General features: G+C 44.4%; 1 protein-coding gene across 3 annotated transcripts; it reads right to left on the bottom strand.

The window, feature by feature from the left end:
* Positions 1 to 6,102: 6,102 nt before the first annotated feature.
* Positions 6,103 to 21,261, bottom strand: rbm26 (RNA binding motif protein 26; the record flags this gene model as incomplete). 3 transcript variants are annotated; one of them, XR_014637617.1, is made up of 24 exons in its annotated part: positions 6,103 to 6,249; positions 6,351 to 7,012; positions 8,014 to 8,124; positions 8,675 to 8,761; positions 9,138 to 9,335; positions 9,862 to 9,966; positions 10,870 to 11,040; positions 11,461 to 11,535; positions 12,181 to 12,279; positions 12,385 to 12,453; positions 12,643 to 12,738; positions 12,924 to 13,109; positions 13,848 to 14,007; positions 14,253 to 14,361; positions 14,738 to 14,881; positions 15,541 to 15,681; positions 16,243 to 16,470; positions 16,955 to 17,248; positions 18,353 to 18,585; positions 18,877 to 18,948; positions 19,077 to 19,165; positions 19,347 to 19,477; positions 19,763 to 19,881; positions 20,858 to 21,261. XR_014637617.1 is itself a non-coding variant. In XM_084476096.1 (23 exons), 23 exons carry the CDS (start codon positions 20,914 to 20,916, stop codon positions 6,923 to 6,925), a joined length of 3,066 nt encoding a protein of 1,021 aa, XP_084332222.1. In that variant the 3' UTR covers positions 6,116 to 6,922. The 3 variants fall into 3 exon arrangements, 1 of the variants encoding a protein (XP_084332222.1); XR_014637618.1 differs by having other exon boundaries at positions 6,118 to 6,268; XM_084476096.1 differs by having other exon boundaries at positions 6,116 to 7,012; positions 20,858 to 20,916.
* Positions 21,262 to 21,497: the final 236 nt, after the last annotated feature.

Below are 21,497 nucleotides of genomic sequence, written 5' to 3'. Positions count from 1 at the left end.
TACACTTTCTATCTTATCCTCACATCAAGCATTCATCATTCAAGTGTCTAAATCCCTCCCCTTAATCTCCCTCCATTCCTTTTTTTCTTCTCTCATATTTCTCACCTTCTCTAAATGTTTTAATGTGTGTTGTTCTCTTTCCCTCCCTCGCTCCCTCGCTCCCTCCCCGCCTCCCTCCTTCCCTCTCTCATTCCTACTCTCTCACTCCACACAAGCAGGAAACACAGATGATAACGGCCACATTAAAAGGGGATTACAACGAAACAATTGACACTTAATGTGGCCGCGCACAGGAAGAGGGATGGAGCCAGATATGGGCATTTTAATAATACATGTTTTAATTAAGAGAGTGAGAGAGAGAGCAAGAGAGAAATAGAGAGAGCGAGAGAGAAAATGAAAGGCAAGTGTTGAGGGGGTACAAGAGACGGCGAGACAGAGGAAGATGGAGTGAAAAATACAGAGCGAAAAAGGCCAGAGAACGCATGACAAGAAGTGATGTTAAAGAGGGCAGAGTGGGGGAGGGCGAGGTGGAAGGAGAGAGAGGGGAGGGAGGGAGATGGAGGGAGAGATGGAGGGACGAAAGGAGAGCGGGAGGGAGAGATGGAGAGAGGGCTCTCCTCTTGATTCATGACCAGTTAATACACAGCAGGCTGACGGCCATCAGAGAAGCGTGCACGTGGGTGGAGACATGCATCCAGCCATAATCCATCTGTGGACAATGAATGATGTCATCATCTCCCACTCCACCCCACTCCACCCCCACCCCCACTCCCCCCAACCCCCTCGCCTCCAACCTTTCTCTGACGTTCTCAAACCCTCTCTGACGTTCTCCAACCCAACCTTCTCCATTCTTCTCTAAAGTTCTTTGACGTTCTCCAAACTTCCTCGACGTTCCCCAATATTCTCCAACCATCTTCAAGGTTCTCCAACGTTCCGGAGACTTCTCAAGCCTTTGCAACCTTCTCAAGTAACAGTTGGAAGGAACGGAAGAACCTGAATGTTCATGGTGACATGAAGAGTGCCTTATACCAGCCCTTAGTGTGTGTGTGTGTGTGTGTGTGTATTGACTGTTACATTACCATTCTTTACTATACTATCTATTCGTTGGAATTTTTGTGTTCACTTTGTTGTTTCTCTGTTGTTGTTTTTTTGTTGCCCAGGCGAATAGATAAGCAGAGATAATCAAACACACACACACACCCGGTGTTAAAGCCCTCTCTATAGAGAAGGCATTAACACAAGGGGCACGGTGCTAGTAGTGCGAGTAATAAATTGTGTACAACATTGATAAACTAATGCAATTACCTGCTTGCCAGGCTAGTCAGCTAATTTAGAGATAGCAGGCTGGTTGGAGGGCCGGGAGGGGAGGGGGGGCCCCCCCTACAATAGGACCCCGGGGACCAAGATGGTGTCTTTATTACATCTGAGAGGTCAGCCTCCTCCCACTGTATTAGGATTGATCTTTTGATCCCCACCGGAAGCGCTACGCTAGCAAGCGTGTCTGCGGGAGGAAAACAGCTTATCCGACGCTAAGGGTGGACCTAGCCTCTCGCTAATAGCCGCCGCTCGTCTCCGTGGCGCCGCGGACCCTCTGAGCAGAGGGCTCGTAAGGCGGTGCCTGACTTATACTCATCATAAACTATGGCCGCTATCTTAATGAGGCAGGAGGCCACGGGGGGGGGGGGGGGGGGGGGGGGGGGGGGGGGGGGCCACGGTACATATTTGTATATCTGCAAATGGACGATCATTTGCATATACGGCTGGCTGGAAGAAGTGTCCTGCACTCTGTGCACACAGGGGCCGAAACAGAGAAGGACAACAACTTTATACACACACACATACACACACACACACACACACACACACAAGTCAGAGGCAGGGGCCAAAGGAACAGTGAAGCCCGGACTGATCATGTCTTACTAAACTAAACTACTTGATTCTAATATGAGGTATGATTCAGATTCTTCTCAAGCATCCACGCTTCCATTTCAATCCACACTCCATCATTTCCTTGACTGCTCAGACACTATGGGGTGGCTTCAAGGATGACAAGGAACTTTATCAAAGCAATTACAGTGCATGTAGTGTGTCTGAGTTGCTGATTTGCTAATGCAGACAACAGCCAATAAAGAATAAGATATTTCATCTACACGCAGATGGGAAGGGCTCTGACACGTCCCTAAAGCTCTCAAACTGTGCAAATATGTTTGTCAAGCTGTAGAAGTACAGTATATTCTTCAAACTGTAGACATATGTTCATCAAACTGTGAAAATATATTCTTCAAACTTTGGAAATATGTTTATCAAACAACCATGTTGGAGGATTACCTCAAGAAGACCCAACGTGATGAATTCTAGGCAATTCAGACTGAAGGACAGACCTGCATTCAGACAGACAAACAGAACAAGCAAATACAAACAAATGGAGAGACAGACAGACTATTCTCACAGCACATTTAAACACAGTACTTAGACATACACTTAGACTCAGTACAACAAGATGTAACAACACACAATAAGACACATAAATTAACACAGACACTGACACACATGACCCCTGGAAGACATGAGGGGCCCTCACAAGAGGACCCTGATGTCCACCCTGTGTCAATAACCTCAAGCAACTCCCCCTCCTCCATCACCTCCCCCTCCTCCTGCACCCTGCGTACAAACACCAACCAGCTCCCAAATCCTCCCATCATCCTTCACTAGAAACCAATAACCCCCCCGCTAATCTGGTCCTCTGACCAGGGGTGAGAGGTCACGGTTTATTTGTGGACCTTTGACACATAATTAAATAGCAATGTTTAACCTCAGTTACGACCTGTCACACATACACTGCAAATCACCCATGACTCTTGGGCAGGTATAAACTAGGGTGGGGGTGGGGGGGGGGGGGGGCAGGGTGTTGTTGGGAACAGCTGAGACACGGCTGCCATCTTTAATTGAGTTGAACGGTTACAGCGATTGTGTTAGCATGGAACGTAACCTGTTTTAAATGACTTACGGCCGTGAGACAGTAAGGACATTCCTCCCGACTTAGATAAGATGAAGGAGACACGACATCCCACAAGTCTCCGTTGGTTTAGCACTGTGAAACTCTGAAAATAAAACATTCAGATTTGCCCCAACGTTGGTTATATCAGCCTTTATTCTGTAAGAATATTGTGCGTCTCTAAACCAAAATGATGGCAATGACATAAGGTGTTTAAGCTTGTTTTGTGCAGTGTTGACTCAATGTTGAAACACCAGTTTAGGGTGCGAGGAGGGGTTAGTAGTATCTTGCTGGGTTGTGATCTATTGCTGACATTTAGCCCCACTAGAAAGCTTTCCGAGAACAACAATGCTTGGCTCCAAAAAGGCTAAAACACAACATCTAGTCTACTTTCTGGGAGAATATATTCCCCACCTGACGACGATTTGATCGGGCATAAATGTTGCTGCTTGCGCTAACAGCTAATCAACATCCACCTTGAGTGTAAAGTATCCCAACAGGCTACTAATGCTCAGTGTGTGTGTGTGTGTGTGTGTGTGTGTGTGTGTGTGTGTGTGTGTGTGTGTGTGTGTGTGTGTGTGTGTGTGTGTGTGTGTGTGTGTGTGTGTGTGTGTGTGTGTGTGTGTGTGTGTGTGTGTGATGTAGAGTTTTGGCTTCTTGGCTCTGTGTTGTTTAAAGGTTTTGCCGGGGTACAAACACTAAATTAATCATGCTAGAGCTCAACTTGCTAGGGACTGAAATTTGCTTATGGAGGCCTATGATCACATTAAATATTAATATCATTTAGAGAGGGCGCACGCTTGCTCGGTGGTGATGAGGGCCGGCTATGAAAGGGTGAATTGCGAGCGGGTTAGTGTTTATTTGATGCCAGTAAAGGCCTACTTCCAATCTTCACTCATCAATCATAAGACATGAGACTATAACGAAATGCTTTTTTACCTCTTATTTATCTGGATACCTAATTTGGTTACTCTGGGATCCAGCAGTCCTACTATGTTATAGCAGAACTTCTCTGAGGAGACAGCACAGAGCCTGGGCCGGACACAAACAACTGCAAGGGATGGAGTTACGACGTGTTTCCTGCTTTGTTTCTCCTGATTTAAACAAATTAGTGCATGTGGATGAGGTTTTCACAAGGGGATTTATCAAGTATCAATAAATTGACAGCAATCAATCATATTGTCCGACAATTATTATTTGATTTGTTTTTTCAATCATTTCATTGGGGCCAAACTGAATGATTGGATGGCCTACCTGTCTGTCCTCCTACCTGTCTGTCCACCTACCTGGCCGACTAGTACCCACCTACTTGTACTCATCACGTGCACCTATTGCACATGACTTCCAAAGTCTTCCAACTTTTGCTAAAGCTAGCCACCTGTTTCAGGGGAGTGGCGTTGGAGGGAGGCCTGAGGGAGGGGTGGGATGTTTCGGTTGGATACTTTCAAAATCGTTTACTCTCCAAACTGCCCACTGTTGTAAATTAATTAGGGTGCTGATGCAGCATTCTCACTTTAGTTTATTCTATTACCTCACCATGCATTGGTAATGCTAACACCAGTTCTGACTCGTTTGTGCTTGTACACAGAGTGGTCAACACAACACCATATAAAGTGTTATGGTTCTGAGGTAAATCCGACCCTATAGGTGTGGCTTCTTTACCATTCCGCCCATACAAAAAAGATCGACTAAAGATCTACCAGGGTGGAACTTGCATGAACCACCTCCAGGGTGATTCATCCCTTTAGCCTACCTTGTATCTCTGATTACTCAATTTGTGTTGAACATCCATCTTACCACTCTTTGAGTCATGCCTAGCCCCAAAACCACGAAACCTGAGGCATCAAGTTTACACTTCATCACTACCCTACCATTAATCAAAAGTCGGATATGTGAGACTGTAAATTGATTGATTTTAATGAATGGCATGCCGTTGTGTTGTGATTGTGAAAACGCTGTTATGCCCTGGAACTATGACCGACTTTCATCCAACCGTCAACAGCTGCACGGATTCACCCATGGTAGGTCAAAAGTAAGATAGTAGGCCTAGGCCTACTTTTTTACACACTTTTAGCCATCCATTTTCCAAGTCCTCTACTACATAAAAAAAAATCATCAATATTCAAACTCTAAATATAAGTCATTTGTCTCTTTGACATAAATCAGAGCATCATACGCTGAAACCTCATTAACCCAGATCTTCCAGCTCACATGGGGCGTCAAAACAACTCGTCTCCCCGATGACGCGGTGGGAGAGACGGATAATAACATCAGTCCTCTGCGAGACAAGCGGCCGAACAAGTTCAGCACAAAAACAGCTGGGACGGCCGCGCCTCATGTGTGCACATCCACGCTGTGCTGCAATAACAATCTATCCATCTTTCCAATAAACCAACAAAACACACCTATATAACCATCGTCGCCGTAATAAAATAACCTGCGCTGTAAAATGTGAGTAGTGGATGTGAAACGACAGGGGCCCCGCTTGTTAGGTCCAGCGGTCGGATCACAAATGGTCTCCCACACCGCGGGGTGGGGTGCCAAGGCCCGGGGGGTAAACGACCAGGAGGAGGAAGGGGGACTTCAGCCCCTCCAAAGCCACATGGAAATGGGGGGTAGAGACGATGGGAGGTCCCCAATTCTTAAGGAGGCGAAGACGCGATGAGGAAGAGGTGACATGATGAATAGTAGAACAGAAGTGGAAAAAAACGGATTTCTCACAATTATCAGCACACGGCCGACAAGCACAAGGGGGGCCGCCTTGGCCGCTTTTTGGTTATTTGGTTATTTGTGTACTGTTTATGCAAATAGCACGTCGACACATTCAGATAACTGTCTGGTATTGTTTCAGCTATGTAGCCGAGTCATCCTACTTCAGCTTCCATACACATAACGTACAATGGTTATACCTTTTATTTTAAGGGTAGGCCTATGGCTAGTAGGCAAAACTTCCATATTCAGCCGACCGGTGGACCCGCCATGGTGTACGGCTGTTTGGTAATTAGTAAATGTATGCATTTCCTAAAATATCCAATATTCCTAGGCTACTTGGATAAAGCAATATTTTTGCAATTTAAAGAAAACGAATATCGTCGGATTAGAATTACGTCAGTATTTATTTACTTAATTACATGTGACATACACAGTATGTCAGTATTTATTTACATACGACATACACAGTATGTTATTACATTAAAATAAATTAACAAGTGTTGAGCGTACAGGGCTGGGAAGGATCTAGCAGACAGCGACATCTGGAGGAGAGAAAAATAACTTCATAAAAGGGTTGGATTATTTTTTAAATAATTGTCAATGTCGGTTTGAAACAATTGTTATTAATTGTAAATGAACTTACCAATCAATGGAACAGGACACAATGGTAGGAGTGTAGAGCTTAAGCTAATAGGTAGGATTTTTCTGACTTTTTTTAATGGTCTTTATTTTTTTACTTTTTTTTTACTTTGCTGCATATTTTTTCATCTTTTTTAGTTTGTTGATTTTTTGTGCAGCACATTTTTCTTAAGACCATTTCAATTCTTTATTTTTTTTTTTACAATTCAAATTAAGCCAGGAAGTGAGAAGCAAAGCAGTCATACAAAATTAATAAAACTGATACATAAAATATTTACACATGCGCAGCTACCAATCGTTGTCTTCATAGTCTTTCAACACAACCTAAATTCATGTTAAATTCAAAGAAAACAGCATCAAAAATGTGATTATTTTACACATGTCAACCCCAAAAAAAAAAAACATTGATGAATCATTTCTATACTTAAGATAATTAAAAAAGTTCTGTTGTTGAACACGTTCATAAGAAACATCAGCTCAGGAAAACAAATCAACTTCTAATGTATGATGTCACAGTCTATCCTGCAATTTAAAAATGCACGCCGAGGTGGTCCAGGTGCGTGCATGTGGTGATCTTCATCTCCTCCAAGAGCGAGGCTCGTTGTCATCCTCCTCTTCATCATCATCCTGAAGCAGAGCATCATCACTCATCGACTCCTCCTGAAACTATGGAGGAGAGGGGATGAATAATGTTTACAAACTGCTGAACTTGTCAACGTGAATTAAAAATGTTAGACTTACTAATTGCAATTAACAAATAATTAGTTGTGTTAAAGTGCAGCAAATACACAAAGACAAATGCATATATATTTACTGAAGGACACACACACACACACACACAGACAATAGTGTTTATCGTAAGCCTAAGCCTAAAATATTATTCGACCAGTGTTTATGGAGCACAGCTTTATCCCTTCCTGCACTCAAACTGTTTGTGTCAGAATTAGGGATGGACTGGGACAACAATTTGGCCCGGGACTTTAGGATGGAGAGGCATTTAATGAGACTGCGGGAATTGCGTGTGTAGAATTGTGCCACTGTGTAAAACAATAAAAACGAGTCCTTACCCATGGAAATGTGCATTGCAACTACATGTCAATGTTGGGATGTGTGGATGGTTCGAGTTTTGTAAAGATCACAGGCAAATGTTTTATAAGCAATCTTGTCCATGTACAACATATTAGAAATTGCATGTGCATAGAAACGTAAATGAAGGGTGAAAAGGTTCCAAATAGTGCAAGATAAAGGTAGTTTAGGCCAGCCCAAGTCCAGCCCCAGCCCAAGCAGGCTAGCCCAAGTCACGGCTTGCACTACATTTTTTATTATTATTTTTTACATCTTAAATTGAAATTGTCCGGCCGTTCGGGAAATCGCCAGAACCGCCTGATGGCCAGTCCGCCCCTGGTCAGAATACACAACAGATAGAACAGCATGTTCTTACTGTTGTTAGCCCATAGCCTACAGCTCCATCTAGTGCCCAATCTGGATACAAAACTTTCTTTTAGAAATATATGTTAAATATATAGAATTACTTAACACGATCTATCACTAGTAACACATGCATATCAACGCTTTCCAAATATGTTTGAACACCATCAGCTAGCTTGGGTGACAACATCATAAGGTAGCATAGCCACTAGCACCACCAGGTGAGAGATGGACCAGACCTCTTCATCGTCAGGCTCGGGGTCACCGTGGTCAGCAGTCGACATGCTGATGGGAGGTTTGTACCATGACAGACGGAGGAGACTGCTCAGCTTCACACCGTGGACTGCAGCCTGGGTGGGGGGGGGGGGGGGGAGGGTGAAATACCTTCAGAGTTATGCACTGAGCTTCAAGACCTTCACAGCTGTATCCTGAGATATAAAAACCCTCAAAGTTATAAACTGAGATATAAGACCTTGAGTTATACACCGAGATAAGACCTTCACAGTTATACCCTGAGATATAAGACCTTGAGTTATACACTGAGATATAACACCTTCAGTTATACACTGATATATAACACCAGAGACTAATCTACTAAAGATAAAACACTGTAGTGGAGAGTTTAGTTGACATTTATAGTTTTTGGTCCAATATTTTGACCATGTACGGGAAGTTTTCATCAGGACTAGTGAGAGACAGAGAGTGGGTGAGGGAGATTGAAAAAGAGGTATACATAAGAGAGATAATGAGCAAGAGCATAAAAATAGATATAGAGAGCATATAGGAGAGAAAAGAGAGAGAGCTGGTCCACTTGCTATGCTTCAAGACATGAGAGAGATTATGAGCAAGAGCATAAAAAGGGATGTATATAGGAGAGAGAGAGAGAGGGAGCTGGTCCACCTGCTCTGCCTCCGCCCTGCTCCTGTAGGTGATGACGGCGGAATGCGTCTCCTCATCTATTCGGCAGTCCTCGATCTCTCCGAATTGCTTCAGGAAGGAAAGAGAACTACATTAGAAACTTGCGATGAACAATCAATATCAGGTCTGATAAATTATCAAACGATAATGGCACATTTGAATTATTTTATTAGGTATTATTCAGTTTAAAATTATAGCCGATAGAGCTAATAATTTGTTTCAAAATACATTTTGAATCGCGAGACGTCTCCTGTTTAACGCTCTCTATTTGACGATTTAAGACATGTGACTACAAATCGCCTGTGAACCACCTGATAGTTCTACACAGAGGAGTTCTGCTGCCAAAAATCGTTCTGGGCCATACCTATTGGAAACCATATCGGCCGTGGGGCCTAGAGAGGGGCTAGGGGGTGTTTTGAGAAAGGGCTTTCCTGTGGGGACTCACCGCAAAGTGTGGCAGCAGTTCAACCTGCTCGGCCTCGGAGAAGCCCGAGATCTCTAGCGCTCGCGGCCGATGATCAACGGACGCGTGAAGCGCGGCGCCGCGCCCTCGCCCCCTGGAACCACGCCCCCGAGACCTGAGTGACGCCCGACCTCTCATCACCAGCCCCCGACCCCGAGCCAAGAGACCCCGCTTAGCCGCCTGAGAGAGAGACAGGGAGATAGTCAAGGAGTTAACAGTGTCACCACCTAGGGAACAGTCTCATGTTCTGAAACGGGAGCATGAGTTCCCCAGTGGCTGCTACAAAACATCAAGTCTGCAAAAGATAGACACAGACGCTGATTTATCTTATCTTTTTTTTTGACAGTTATATTAAACCTTAGGCGGTAATATATGGAAAATAAGACTAGATCTTCTCCACAAGAGATCTGAAGAAACCAGCTGTAGCTGGGTTAGGGTGGGATTAGTTTACCTCTATCTGTAGCTGGGTTAGGGTGGGGTTAGTTTACCTCTATCAGTAGCTGGGTTAGGGTGGGGTTAGTTTACCTCTATCTGTAGCTGGGTTAGGGTGGGGTTAGTTTACCTCTATCTGTAGCTGGGTTAGGGTGGGGTTAGTTTACCTTTAACTGCAGCTGGGTTAGGGTGGGATTAGTTTACCTCTATCAGTAGCTCGGTTAGGCTAAGTTTAATTCTATCTGTACCTGGGTTAGGGTGGGGGTTAGTTTACCTCAATCTGTAGCTGGGTGTACTTTATCTTGAGCAGTGCTATGTCTTCTCCAGCCTGGCTCTTCTTGTAGAGATCCAACTCTGTGTCCAGAAGCTCTTTCTGGGCCTTTAAAACAACAAATATGTCAACACAGCGACATGACGCCACTAATCCAACAACACTTCACTGCTCTGTGTGAGAAACAGTGAGTGGTGTGTAAGTTAGAGGGAGAGAAGAAAGAAACTGTATATGTATCGATATATACTTATCCTCTGGAATAAATATAAAATTACATATAGAAATATATTATATATTATAAAACGGGTGGCTTAAATCAAGCGATCTGATTGGTTCCCAACTGCCGTCCCTCCGCTGCGTGTCGGGACGGACAACGCCCCTTAACTGTGGTATAATCAGCACATACCACATCCCGTCGTGATCTATTGCTTAAATATACATTTGTTACGAGTTGATTTAAAAGACCTTTGTATGGAGAGAGAGATCCCTAGCTCTGCCCAAGTGAAAGGTGCAATGCTGGTGATGTGAGGTTCAGTGAGCTTTGCACAGAAACAGCTGTTAGAAATGTCAGAGGGCTACCTTTCACTTTTCAGAGCCTGTACTTTTCCACTTTTACTTCAGTTAAGAAGTTGTATCAGTATTTAAACCGTTCTTTTTTTTTTTTAACACAAATAGCTGTACTTCTACTTGAGTAAAGTGCACTTTTGCCACCGCCACTTGCATCCTTCCAGGCACGTCAACTCCCCCCCGTGTATTGCCAATTAACTTGGCCTCTTCCACCAGGGCTGAGATCATGCATGGGATAAACTCTGCAGGATAATCACTTCCCTGACCTTTGTTTTCCTTTGTTGTAATTGTCAACAAAGAATCCTTTAAGCCTTTAAGAATTTAAGAATCCTCAAATACTTTGCTGATGCAGTGCCCTACAATAAATAACTTTTCATCCTGTATATGTGCAGGAGAGGAGAGAGAAAGTATCTGTATATGCAAGACTGTTATTGTGTGACTTACCTGGGCTTTGGTCTTGGTGGAGCGCATGGGTTGGGTGCAGCTAGACGAAGCCTTGATCTCCCCTTGGAGTTTAGTGATGATCTGGGTGAGGGAGGACAGGGTCTGCATGATCTTCGCCCGGTCCTCCACCTTCACCACCACCTTCTTCTGGTCCAGCTTGGATATCAGCAGCTGTGGCACAGGTCACCCGCATCTTTCACTCATTTCATCCATTTTAGTCAGGTTCTAAAGTTTATCACCGTCTCTTCACAGACCCTCATTTTGACAACACTCCCTCACAGTCTAACAGGAAATCTGATGATTTCGTCAAGTTACGTCAGTTCTTTCTCTTATTTATCAGATTTTATAGCATTGATCAGCCATCTTCTATACTTATACCATTTGTTGATATTCATATGCTATACTTATACAGGGTTAACCCTAACCCTCTTTAAAGTATTAGAAATTAAAAAAAAACATTGAGTTAATAATTTATATAATAACTGAAATGAATATAGAGTATATACATACAAGGATCTAGATCAAACCCTCTTTATCTAAACTAAATTATAAATTAAGTAAATAAGGATAAATCAATTATATAGAACCAACCTTCTGTGTCTCGATGTGCTTCTCTAAGATCTGTTGTTTCTTGCAGTTCACATCCTGCTGCAACCGCAGAGCTTCCTGTTGAAGGGATCACGGGAGAATCAAGGTCAATATCTGTCTGGACAACACCTCCCCCCCTTGCTCCTCTACCTATACTACACCACCTCCTCCTCCTCCTACCACCACCACTTCCTCCTCCTCCTCTCCTTTAACTACCATCTCCTCCACCTCCTCGTGCTCCACCTTCACTTTTCATCCTCCTCTACTTTCGCCTCACCTCCTCCTTAGGCCTGGGCAATAAAACAATAAATTATCGTATGGTGATAGACTTTTGATCAATATCAATATAAAACATGTTCAATATATATCGATAAGAGACTGGACCACCGAATCTAGCAGCTAGGTTTGTTACACAAACACGGTTTGATACTTATTTACAATATTTGAGTGTTTTTCATTGTTGTATCGACATTGGAGTATTTATCAATGAAGAACAGTGGAAGGTCACAGAAGTGTTTGAATCCAGCATGGTAATTCCTAGTCATTAAAATGATCAATAGTTATCAATATCGATCAATATGATCAAGTTATATTGTCATGTCTTTCAGCCATGTCGCCCAGGCCTACTCCTCCTCCTCCTCTACCTTCCCTTCCTTCTCCTCTACCCTCCCTTCCTTCTACCGTCCGCTCCTGCTCCTCTACCGTCCCCTCCTGCTCCTCTACCTGTTTCTTCCTCAGCGTCTCCTCGCTGTTCCTCTGAGCAGTCTTCAGAGCAGCAGGGTTGAACACGGTCTTGGTCAGCCCTTTGGAAGTAGAAAAGACCTGCAACATATGACCACAAACCTGTTTACCATAGCATACATTTCGGCTTTTGTTGGTATGCAGTTCTATTATAAATGTATGGTGCAGGTCAAAGACCTCACCCACCTTCTCAACGGGAAGTGCAGGCTTAACAGGAAACCCAAGCCTCTCTTTCACAGACGTTTTGGCAGAATTCTGTAGCCAGACAGGGATAAAAACAGATGTAAAAAAAGTGACAGACAGGACACACAGGCAGGCAGACGGACAAACAGGTAGTCACACACACACACACACACACACACACACACACACACACACACACACACACACACACACACACACACACACACACACACACACACACACACACACACACACACACACCTGAGAGGCGTCAGCGGGGTTGTGGTTATCTGTGGGCCCTGTAAGCAGGGGCCCCAGACGGTCCTTCACAGACTGTTTGAGAGAGGTTGGCAGGGCCTGGTGGATACAGACAGATATCAGAGACCACACCCCCTCTTTACTTTAAGCAGGTATTAAACAATGAGTGTGGGGGTCTGCGTTTATTACAGTGTATCCTACTGAGGTGGGGATGTGTGTGTATTACAGTGTATCTTACGATGAGGTGGAGTGTGTGTGTGTGTGTGTATTATAGTGTATCTTACGGTGAGGTCTGCGGGGTGTGCAGGCTGCAGGGGGGTTGGGGGTCCCGGGGGTCCGTCCTGTCGGTACCAGTGGACCCTGATGAAGCGGTTACCGAGTACGGCCTCTGGGCTCTGCATGGCCCGCTTGGCCTCATTGGGGCTGGAGAACTGGACCAGCGCCCCCTCTGGATCACTTTGGTATGCCACCTGGTGTCAGAAGATTCAAGCTTCAAGATTCAAGAAGCTTTATTTATCCCGAGGGAAATTGCTGTGCAACCGTTGCGATATAATAGTGGAGAAGTAATACAAGAAAATAAAACAAAAGTAACAAAATGTAACAAAGTGCAAAGCACAATAGGATAAAAAAAAAGCACAGTAGGATAAAGACTAACATAAAATAAAGTACAACAGTAACTAAATGCAACAATGCCACAAAAATGACATATTGTTGTATATAATATACAACAATACGCAAGTTTGCTGCATAAGCTGAAATAAATAAGTACAACTAAATATAGTGATCAATTGTTTAAAGTGATAAACATTGATAAGGTGACAAGATGGCTATTGAAACCCGGTGTCACAGCAGAAAGACAGTAGTAACAACCAAAAGGGCTAGACATTCCTGAGGTCATATTTAAGTTTCTCACTGAGAACAGTATGGCCTCACTCCTGTTTGAACCAACTTTCAAAACCCATAAAGGGGGCAGAGCAATTAACACTGAGGGGGTAGGAAGTTTAAGTTAATTTATATTCCATTATAAAATAACTTAATTAGCCTCCATCTCTTTAGATCCTGCCAAAGGAAATCTTTGAGTGCACATTTCACAGACTGTTTTGTACTTTCAGAGAAAGAGAGCGAAAGAGCAAGAGAAAGAGCGAGAGAGCGAGAGAGCGAGGGAGCGAGAGAGCGAGGGAGAGCGAGAGAGAGAAAGATCATCTGACCTGCAGGTTGACAATGGTACCAAACTTGCTGAAGTGTGCGTTGAGCTTGCTGATGTTGTTGAGGTCAGGGGGGATCTGTCGGACCAGCAGCCTGGAGTTGGGGGGGTGAAACTGTGCAGGAGGTCTGTTCTGGAAGCCCTGGTGGTTCCCAAAGCTGGGTCTGAGGAGAGCAACCAATAAGCAATCAATAAGCTACCAATAATCAATCAATCTGATTGTCCAGGGATCACTGCTGTTCACACGGTAGGAACCAACTCTTATTAAACGTAATGATTAACTATGTCTGAATGCTAAAACTACTCTGCTGTCTGCGCAGTTGTTGTTTTTTTACCTAGGTTGCGCAATTGTTCTCTCTCAATGGCCAAAGAATGTTATGTTTAGGTATTTGTTTGTTTTTTCTCTTACTTGTCGAACCAGGGTTTTTTGGGGGGCATGTTGCTATCGTGGAGGCCGGCTGGTCTCTTCCTGGGGTCCGACTCACCACCGATCACCACCCGGTGGTTAGGAGGCTTCTCTACAGAACATAGAGAGAGAGGATAATTCACAAGGTAATTAACTACCTTTAACTGTTAAAGTGTGAGTGAACTTGTAAGTAAGTCTTAGTAAAACGTGCATGAAGTTACTCTTAGTTAAACCTGCACTAAGTAAAACAGTGAGTTTGACCTGCACTAAGTAACTCTGACGGCAGCCATGACTTTGCATTCAGACTCATTTCAAATGATGAAAAAAAGTTTCCTTTTAGAAATCCACTTCAAAGAACCGTGGCGGAAAATGAAACACCATGGTTTTGGTGTAGTGACGGAGAGGAAGTGGAATCAATAAACAAGCGCCTGTGTATTTCTGAATAAAACTAGTGGTTTGAAGCAGTGAGTGGGTTCACCAGCTCCTACCTCTGTGGGGCTGGTCCATGTCTCCCATGGTCAGACCGATGAGGTTGGGTCTCTGGACGCTGGCTCGGTGGCGGTACTGCATGGGTCTGGACATGCTGGTGATGCTAGGGGCCTCGGGGTTGTACATGTCTGTATCATACGAGTCTGGAGGGGGAGGACCAGGGTACAGAGTTAACTAGAGTTACATCAGTTAGAAAGTTATCAGTTAGTTAACTAGAGTTAAATCAGTTGGAAGTAATACCAAAATGACCTAGTAGAGTTATCAGTTTTCGGAGTTGGATACCGAATTTAACCAGTTAGCAGAGGTAAGCAGAGAGTTAACAAGAGTTACATCGGTGAGCAGAGGTAAGTACACAGTCAACTAGAGTTAAATCATTACGCAGAGGTCAGTAAAAAATGAAACCAGCTAGCCGAGTTCGGTACAGAGTTAACCATAGTTACATCAGTTAGCAAAGTGAAGTGCAGAGTTAACTAGAGTAAAACCAGTTAGCAAGAGAGTTAAGTAAAGATTCAACAAGTTAAATCAGTTTGAGTTAACATCAGTTTGACACGTTAATCAAAGGAGAGCCGAACCCTAACAGCACATGAGTTTGCATTAGATGACTCCACTCTCTAAACACATGCTACACATGCTATATATTATTGAAAGTCAATTGAAGAAGCATTTACAGTGGTGCTGGCTCTTCTTTAACCCCCCCTCACTGGGACAGTGTTTCTAAGACACTTTGTCGACACACCTTTGATAGTAACCTAGTCGCCACACGACTACAGCTAACCTGAACAGTGCCATTAGGATCTCTTACCGGAGGAGAAGAGGGGAGCGGATGGTGGAGGGAGAGAAGAGCGCATCCCAGAGGTGACGATGGTGGGGACAGAGCTGGCGATGGAGTTAGGAGGAGCGACAATACCAGAGGCCTGCAGAGGGGGGAGTGGGGGAGGAGGACCTGGGAGGAGACATGACAGACCAGAGGTTAATGTGTTGATATACTTTATACTGACTGATGCACAAAAACAAGTGTCAATAACTTCTCTAAGTTTCTCTGGGATTAATGAGGCAAACTGAAATAATTAGATTGTGATAACCGCAGCCTAATATGGTTCTCTCGGAATAATATGATGCTGAACTCAATAGCCTGTGAGTGGGTCTAGGTAGGTCTGTGAGCAGGTCTAGGTAGGTCTGTGAGCAGGTCTAGGTAGGTCTGTGAGCAGGTATAGGAAGGTCTGAGAGCGGGTCTAGGTAGGTCTGTGAGCAGGTCTAGGTAGGTCTGTGAGCAGGTCTAGGTAGGTCTGTGAGCAGGTATAGGAAGGTCTGAGAGCGGGTCTAGGTAGGTCTGTGAGCAGGTCTAGGTAGGTCTGTGAGCAGGTCTAGGTAGGTCTGTGAGCAGGTATAGGAAGGTCTGAGAGCGGGTCTAGGTAGGTCTGTGAGCAGGTCTAGGTAGGTCTATGAGCAGGTATAGGAAGGTCTGAGAGCGGGTCTAGGTAGGTTGTAGTGTTTGTGTAGTTACCTGTTACAGGTGGGAGGCTGGGGGGAAGGGAGCCAGGGGGGGGCACTGGGGGCCGGAGCTGAGCAGGAGGCGGGGTCATGAGGGGGGGAGGCGGCGGGAGACCTGGGGGGGGCTGCGAGGGAGGGGGCTGGAAGGGAAGGATGTTGGGAAGGTTGACGTCCTCCACCACCACCGGGTCGCTGCCGTGGTCGAAGGGACACATGTCTCCACGCATACAGAAGCCCTTCTCTGGAACACACACACACATCATGGTTATTTATATACTACTGCTAGCATGCCGAAGCCCTTCTCTGGAACACAACACACAACAGGGGTACCCCCTATACCCTGTATATAAAACCAAAGGTTACGACATCAAATATTAGTATTGTCGAGTTTATTTAACATCAGCAACATGTCGCTTGTAGCTGATCAAGCAACCTGTTGCATGTTTGTGGACTTCTGGAAATGTAAACGTTACAGTGCTGTTTAACCAGGAAAAAGCAGCTCCCTCTTCACTTGTATTTGTTTACAGACCAGTTTTTGCCTCTTCAATATGGCGGCAACATTTACCTTCAATCCAAAGGCAAATGTGTGTGTGTGTGTGTGTGTGTGTGTGTGTGTGTGTGTGTGTGTGTGTGTGTGTGTGTGTGTGTGTGTGTGTGTGTGTGTGTGTGTGTGTGTGTGTGTGTGTGTATATATATATGTCTATGCTATCATCTCAACCCCTCACCGTCATAATCACGACAACGCTTCCTGGGCTGCTGGGGCGGGCGCCTGGGGAAGGCGTGGTCGGGCCTCATGTCCGACCAGCTCTCTGTGGTGCTGATGCTGCTGCTGCTGTTGTTGTTGTTGCTGCTGCCGTGGTGATGCGAAGGGGCGATTACGGTGATGGTGCTGCTCAGCGACGGGACAGGGAAGTGGCTGGTGGTTGGCGTGGGGACCAGGGGGGGCGGGGCGTACCCTTCAACAACCTCTGAGCGGTCGCCTGCCTCGTGGTCATACTTGGGTTTTGCGGCGTCACGCTCTGAGAAGAAGGAAAACGAGAAGTGGCTGTTATGACTACATCAGGGGAAACAGTTGCTTCCGGGGTGAAACCTCTGGGTTTGGTTCGATGAGAAAACAGATTAGAAGAAACGTTCCTATCCTTTACCTTGCAGCACAGATGTGAGCAGAGTTGTCGCGGTTAACAATGTTGGCCTGTGCTGTTGTAAGGTGGTTCCGTTATGCAAATTTTGGCTTGTTGAAGGTTGTATCAGCGATGCTAGGCCGAAACATAAATGGTCACATTCATCTGATCTTTCCCAACGATCCGAAAGATCAGATTACACAAAAACCAAAATAAATAGTATTCCAACCAATCACTGACAAGGGGTGGGTGGGGTGGGGTTTTGCACTCGTGCACGCAAAGTGGGAGCTGAAGGAGGGCAGCATCTGACATTATCAGGAGCTAGAATGGCTGAATCAATCCCCAAGAGGAAGAGGAGGAGGATGAGAGAATATCAACGTGTATCTTCCAAGACAAGAATAAGTATCGGGAAGGCTGTGGAAAGATGGAAAGAACTAAAAGATTTTAAATCAGATGTCCAGGTTGCGCTGTGTCTTCTGGACAGGTGCGTTGTTGCGTCAAGAAATGTGTGTTCTTGATAGTTTTTTCTGGACTTAAGAAACACGGAAGGGAGGGGCGAGCAGGCTCTGTTTGTTTGGGATCTTGCTTCAAATACCAACAGAAGTGATGTCACCCAACATCACTGATACAACCTTTAACTGTGTGTTATTGCAATATTGCAGTTGTCGTGATGGCCCTCGATGTGAGATTTAAAGTAAAACTCTAAACTAAAAGTTGGAAAGAAAGTTCATTACACGTCAGAGTAAGTGATGGCTGTGAATGACAAGCAGATATCCTGATAGACTTAATAAGAGATAAGTGCAAGGGTTTATAAGGATTAAGTTAAGAATCATTAGGAGAAAGTGTTCCATATGGACCAAACGTTAAGAACTAAGTGCTTTTATCATTGGGTGGAAATGTTTTATAAGTACATTAAGCTTGGAGTGTTAATCATAAGGTTGATGTGTTCTACAACGATATTAATTCATGCGCCATGTGGCTTGATCTCTAGCGACTGCTCACCTCTACTCCGGCTCCGGGAGCGGCTGCGGGAGTGGTCTCTCTCTCGTCCTCGTTCCCTCTCGCGGTCTCTTTCTCGGTCGCGCATGCGGTCCTTGCTCCAGCTGCGGCTGCGGCTGCGGCTGCGTGCGCGGCGGCGGTTGTAGCGGTCCCGGTATGAGTCCCTCCGTTGCGGCTGGCGGTCATACTCCCGCTTCCTGGGCCGCTCGTCCCTCTTCCCTCGGTCCTCCACTCGTCTGACAAACACCAGATACACTTCCTGTGAGCCACTTCCTGTGAGCCACCCTCTGCAAGGCTCTACCAGCTTATAATCATTGATTCATAAAATGGATCTTGTCTTATTTACAATCTATTTTGTCAACTAGCAGATGTTATCATTATTTAACGGTGACTGCAGACAAAGGCAAATGAAGCCGGGGCAATACTACACCGTTTTCATTCAATTTGAAAATTGAATGAACCCCCCCCCCCCATCCCAGAGCGACAGCTTGCTAGGAGCCAAAGTGCAGCTGGCAGTGTAGTGGTACCTCAAGACTCTATCGGGGACCTGGTTCCTCGTCTGGAGTTCCTCACGTTTATCTTCTGGCACCCTTAGGGCCCTGATTGATTTGATACAGCACTAGTTAGAAATCAACATTCACCTGAATTAACCTTTAACACTGTGCATGCACACGGACCGACAGACACAGACTCTGACAGACTTTGACACAGACACACAAACACACACCTGCCGTCTCTGCCATAGCGGGAGCTGGACTGTGGAGGACTGTGGTTCACCCTGCGAGAGAACTTGTCTCGATCGTCCTCCCGGCTCGACTACAAAAAGAGAATATAAAAAGTATAAACACAAAGCATACAGACTGCTAGAAGCTGGGTTAGATATAGACTACTAGTTATCCTGTAAGATTAAAAAAACAACATAAAATATGTATCTAATGGTGTGATTATTTCATAGACTTGGCCATTATTTGATATATGGCTATTGAATACAAATCACCTCTTCTTTTTTGACTTCATCCTTCTCTAGTTTTGGGTTGACCTTGTTCACTGGCGCTTGCTGCTCTGAAGGAGGGAGGTAGCTTCTGTTGCTCACTGCTTCAAACAGCTTATCCACAAAGATCTGGGTCTCTGGATGAACACAAGAAAACCATATCACAAACAAGCATCAGCAACCACATCCTTCCAAATGAGTAAAAGTAATACACAGTTATAAAGTCATTTTTTAGTTCCAAAGTACTTTACATAATACTCAGAAAGTTGAAGTAACAGATAGTGGTCTTATTTAATCTAGCTCAACTGGTAGAGCATCAACACTGGCAGGGTTAGGGTTTAATTCCCTCTGGGGTCACACAGGCCAAGAATGTATGCATATATGCATAGCAATGGCATGTATGAGCTGTTTGGAGAGATTACCTTTCTGCAGGAACACATCCAGCTGGTCGATGCAGAGGGCTTTCAGCTCCTTCTCAGTCTTATCCTTCTTCACCAGAGCCACCACATACTTTGCCAGTGCAGAGGGATCAGCATCACAGCTGGAATATTCAAGTCAATATTTAGTAAATAGTAGGGCAGGAGTGAAGTGGTAAGGATGTATCCACGCCAAGCTGAAAGGTCTTGGATTCAATCCTCAGTGAACACAATCTACATGCAAGCCATCGTAAAGCAATATGCTTCCTGCCTGCTCCTGAATGACATGTCTCTGTATTATCTGTCTAATGCCCACCAACTCCTTGATAACAAGTATTGTATCTGTATTCACTGTCTAACCCCTGCCTGTGCCTTAATAACCAGTCTCTGTATTCACTGTGTAACCCCTACCTGCTCCTAGTGATCAGTCTCAGTATTCACTGTCGAACCCCTACCTTCTCCCTGATGACCAGTCTGTATTCAATATCTTATCCCTGCCTGCTCCTTGATGAGCCGTCTCGGTCTAGCCCTAAAAGCTCATTAATGACCGGCATCTGAATCCACTGCAAGTAGCTTTGATGAAAAGCTTCTGCTGCATGAGTAAATGCAAAAAAGTAAACAGGTCTGTAGTTGACCCCCTTTAGAGTCGCATTACATCTGAATTCCTCCACATTTTCACTTTAGTCTACATTTGATGTATTTTATTTGTACTACTATTGTATCTTCGAGTAGAGCAACTACGAAATAAACTCACCTCGGACTTATTATTAAGTCCATATGGTGAATCAATGAGTTCACCATAAGCATATCTTGCACGTTACAGACTTTAATAAAAGGCAGATGTACCAGAAGATGAACTATATATTAACTTTAAGTAACCTTATGGCGCTATGGTGACATAAAATACGATTAGATGAGCACATATACCTATGAATGACTAACAGGTCAACATTAACCTCCACCAATTGATAATAATGTGCGGATCATAAGCATCGCAGGCACGTCACTGAAATAAACACAAGCTTAGATCGCATGACTTACTTTGAAAACTTTAACAGGTAATATGAATTCAATAGAGATAAGATAAGGTTAGAGACTTACATGGGCTCTAAGGTTTTCGAAAGCCAATTTTTCAAGGCATCGAGGTTTTCAATGATCATCTTTGAGTCAAAATCCGGAGGCCAGGGTTCACTTCAGATGGTGTTTCAGAAAGCAGCAACGTTAGGTAATTAAAATGTGTGTTTGGGGAGACAGTCAGCCAAATGCTAGCTTAGCCTAGCTTAGTTTAGCCTAGCCTAGCGTTGTGAAAGGCCACAGCGAGGCTAGTTGTGGGTTATTTAAACACACATGAATACACAGAAACAGTTTGCTTGGTCTCAAAAGCAAAGCTAGTGAGCCCACTGAAGGTTCAGTATGTATAATGGCCGGGTTTATAATAACCATAAGTATATTTATAAGTGTAGTTATCTTGCTCTCCTCTAAGACCAGCGTGCCGTCTATTTACTACCGCCCTGTGATCTCGTTGGATAGTCACGCGAGAATGGAAAGGTTCCAGAAGCGCTGCACCGTCATCATACAAAAACTTTGGCGATGACATTAATAATACAAACATGGGATATTTTACATGTGAATGTAACATTATATCAAATATTCCTTATACATTTATATTATAGATTGAATTTGTACAAAAAAACACGTAATGAATACAGATATATATATATATATTTTTTTTTTAAAGAAA

This window comes from Micromesistius poutassou, assembly GCF_964030765.1.
Source record: "Micromesistius poutassou genome assembly, chromosome: 12".
NCBI lineage: Eukaryota > Metazoa > Chordata > Actinopteri > Gadiformes > Gadidae > Micromesistius > Micromesistius poutassou.
This window is presented reverse-complemented; position numbering and strand designations above follow the sequence as displayed.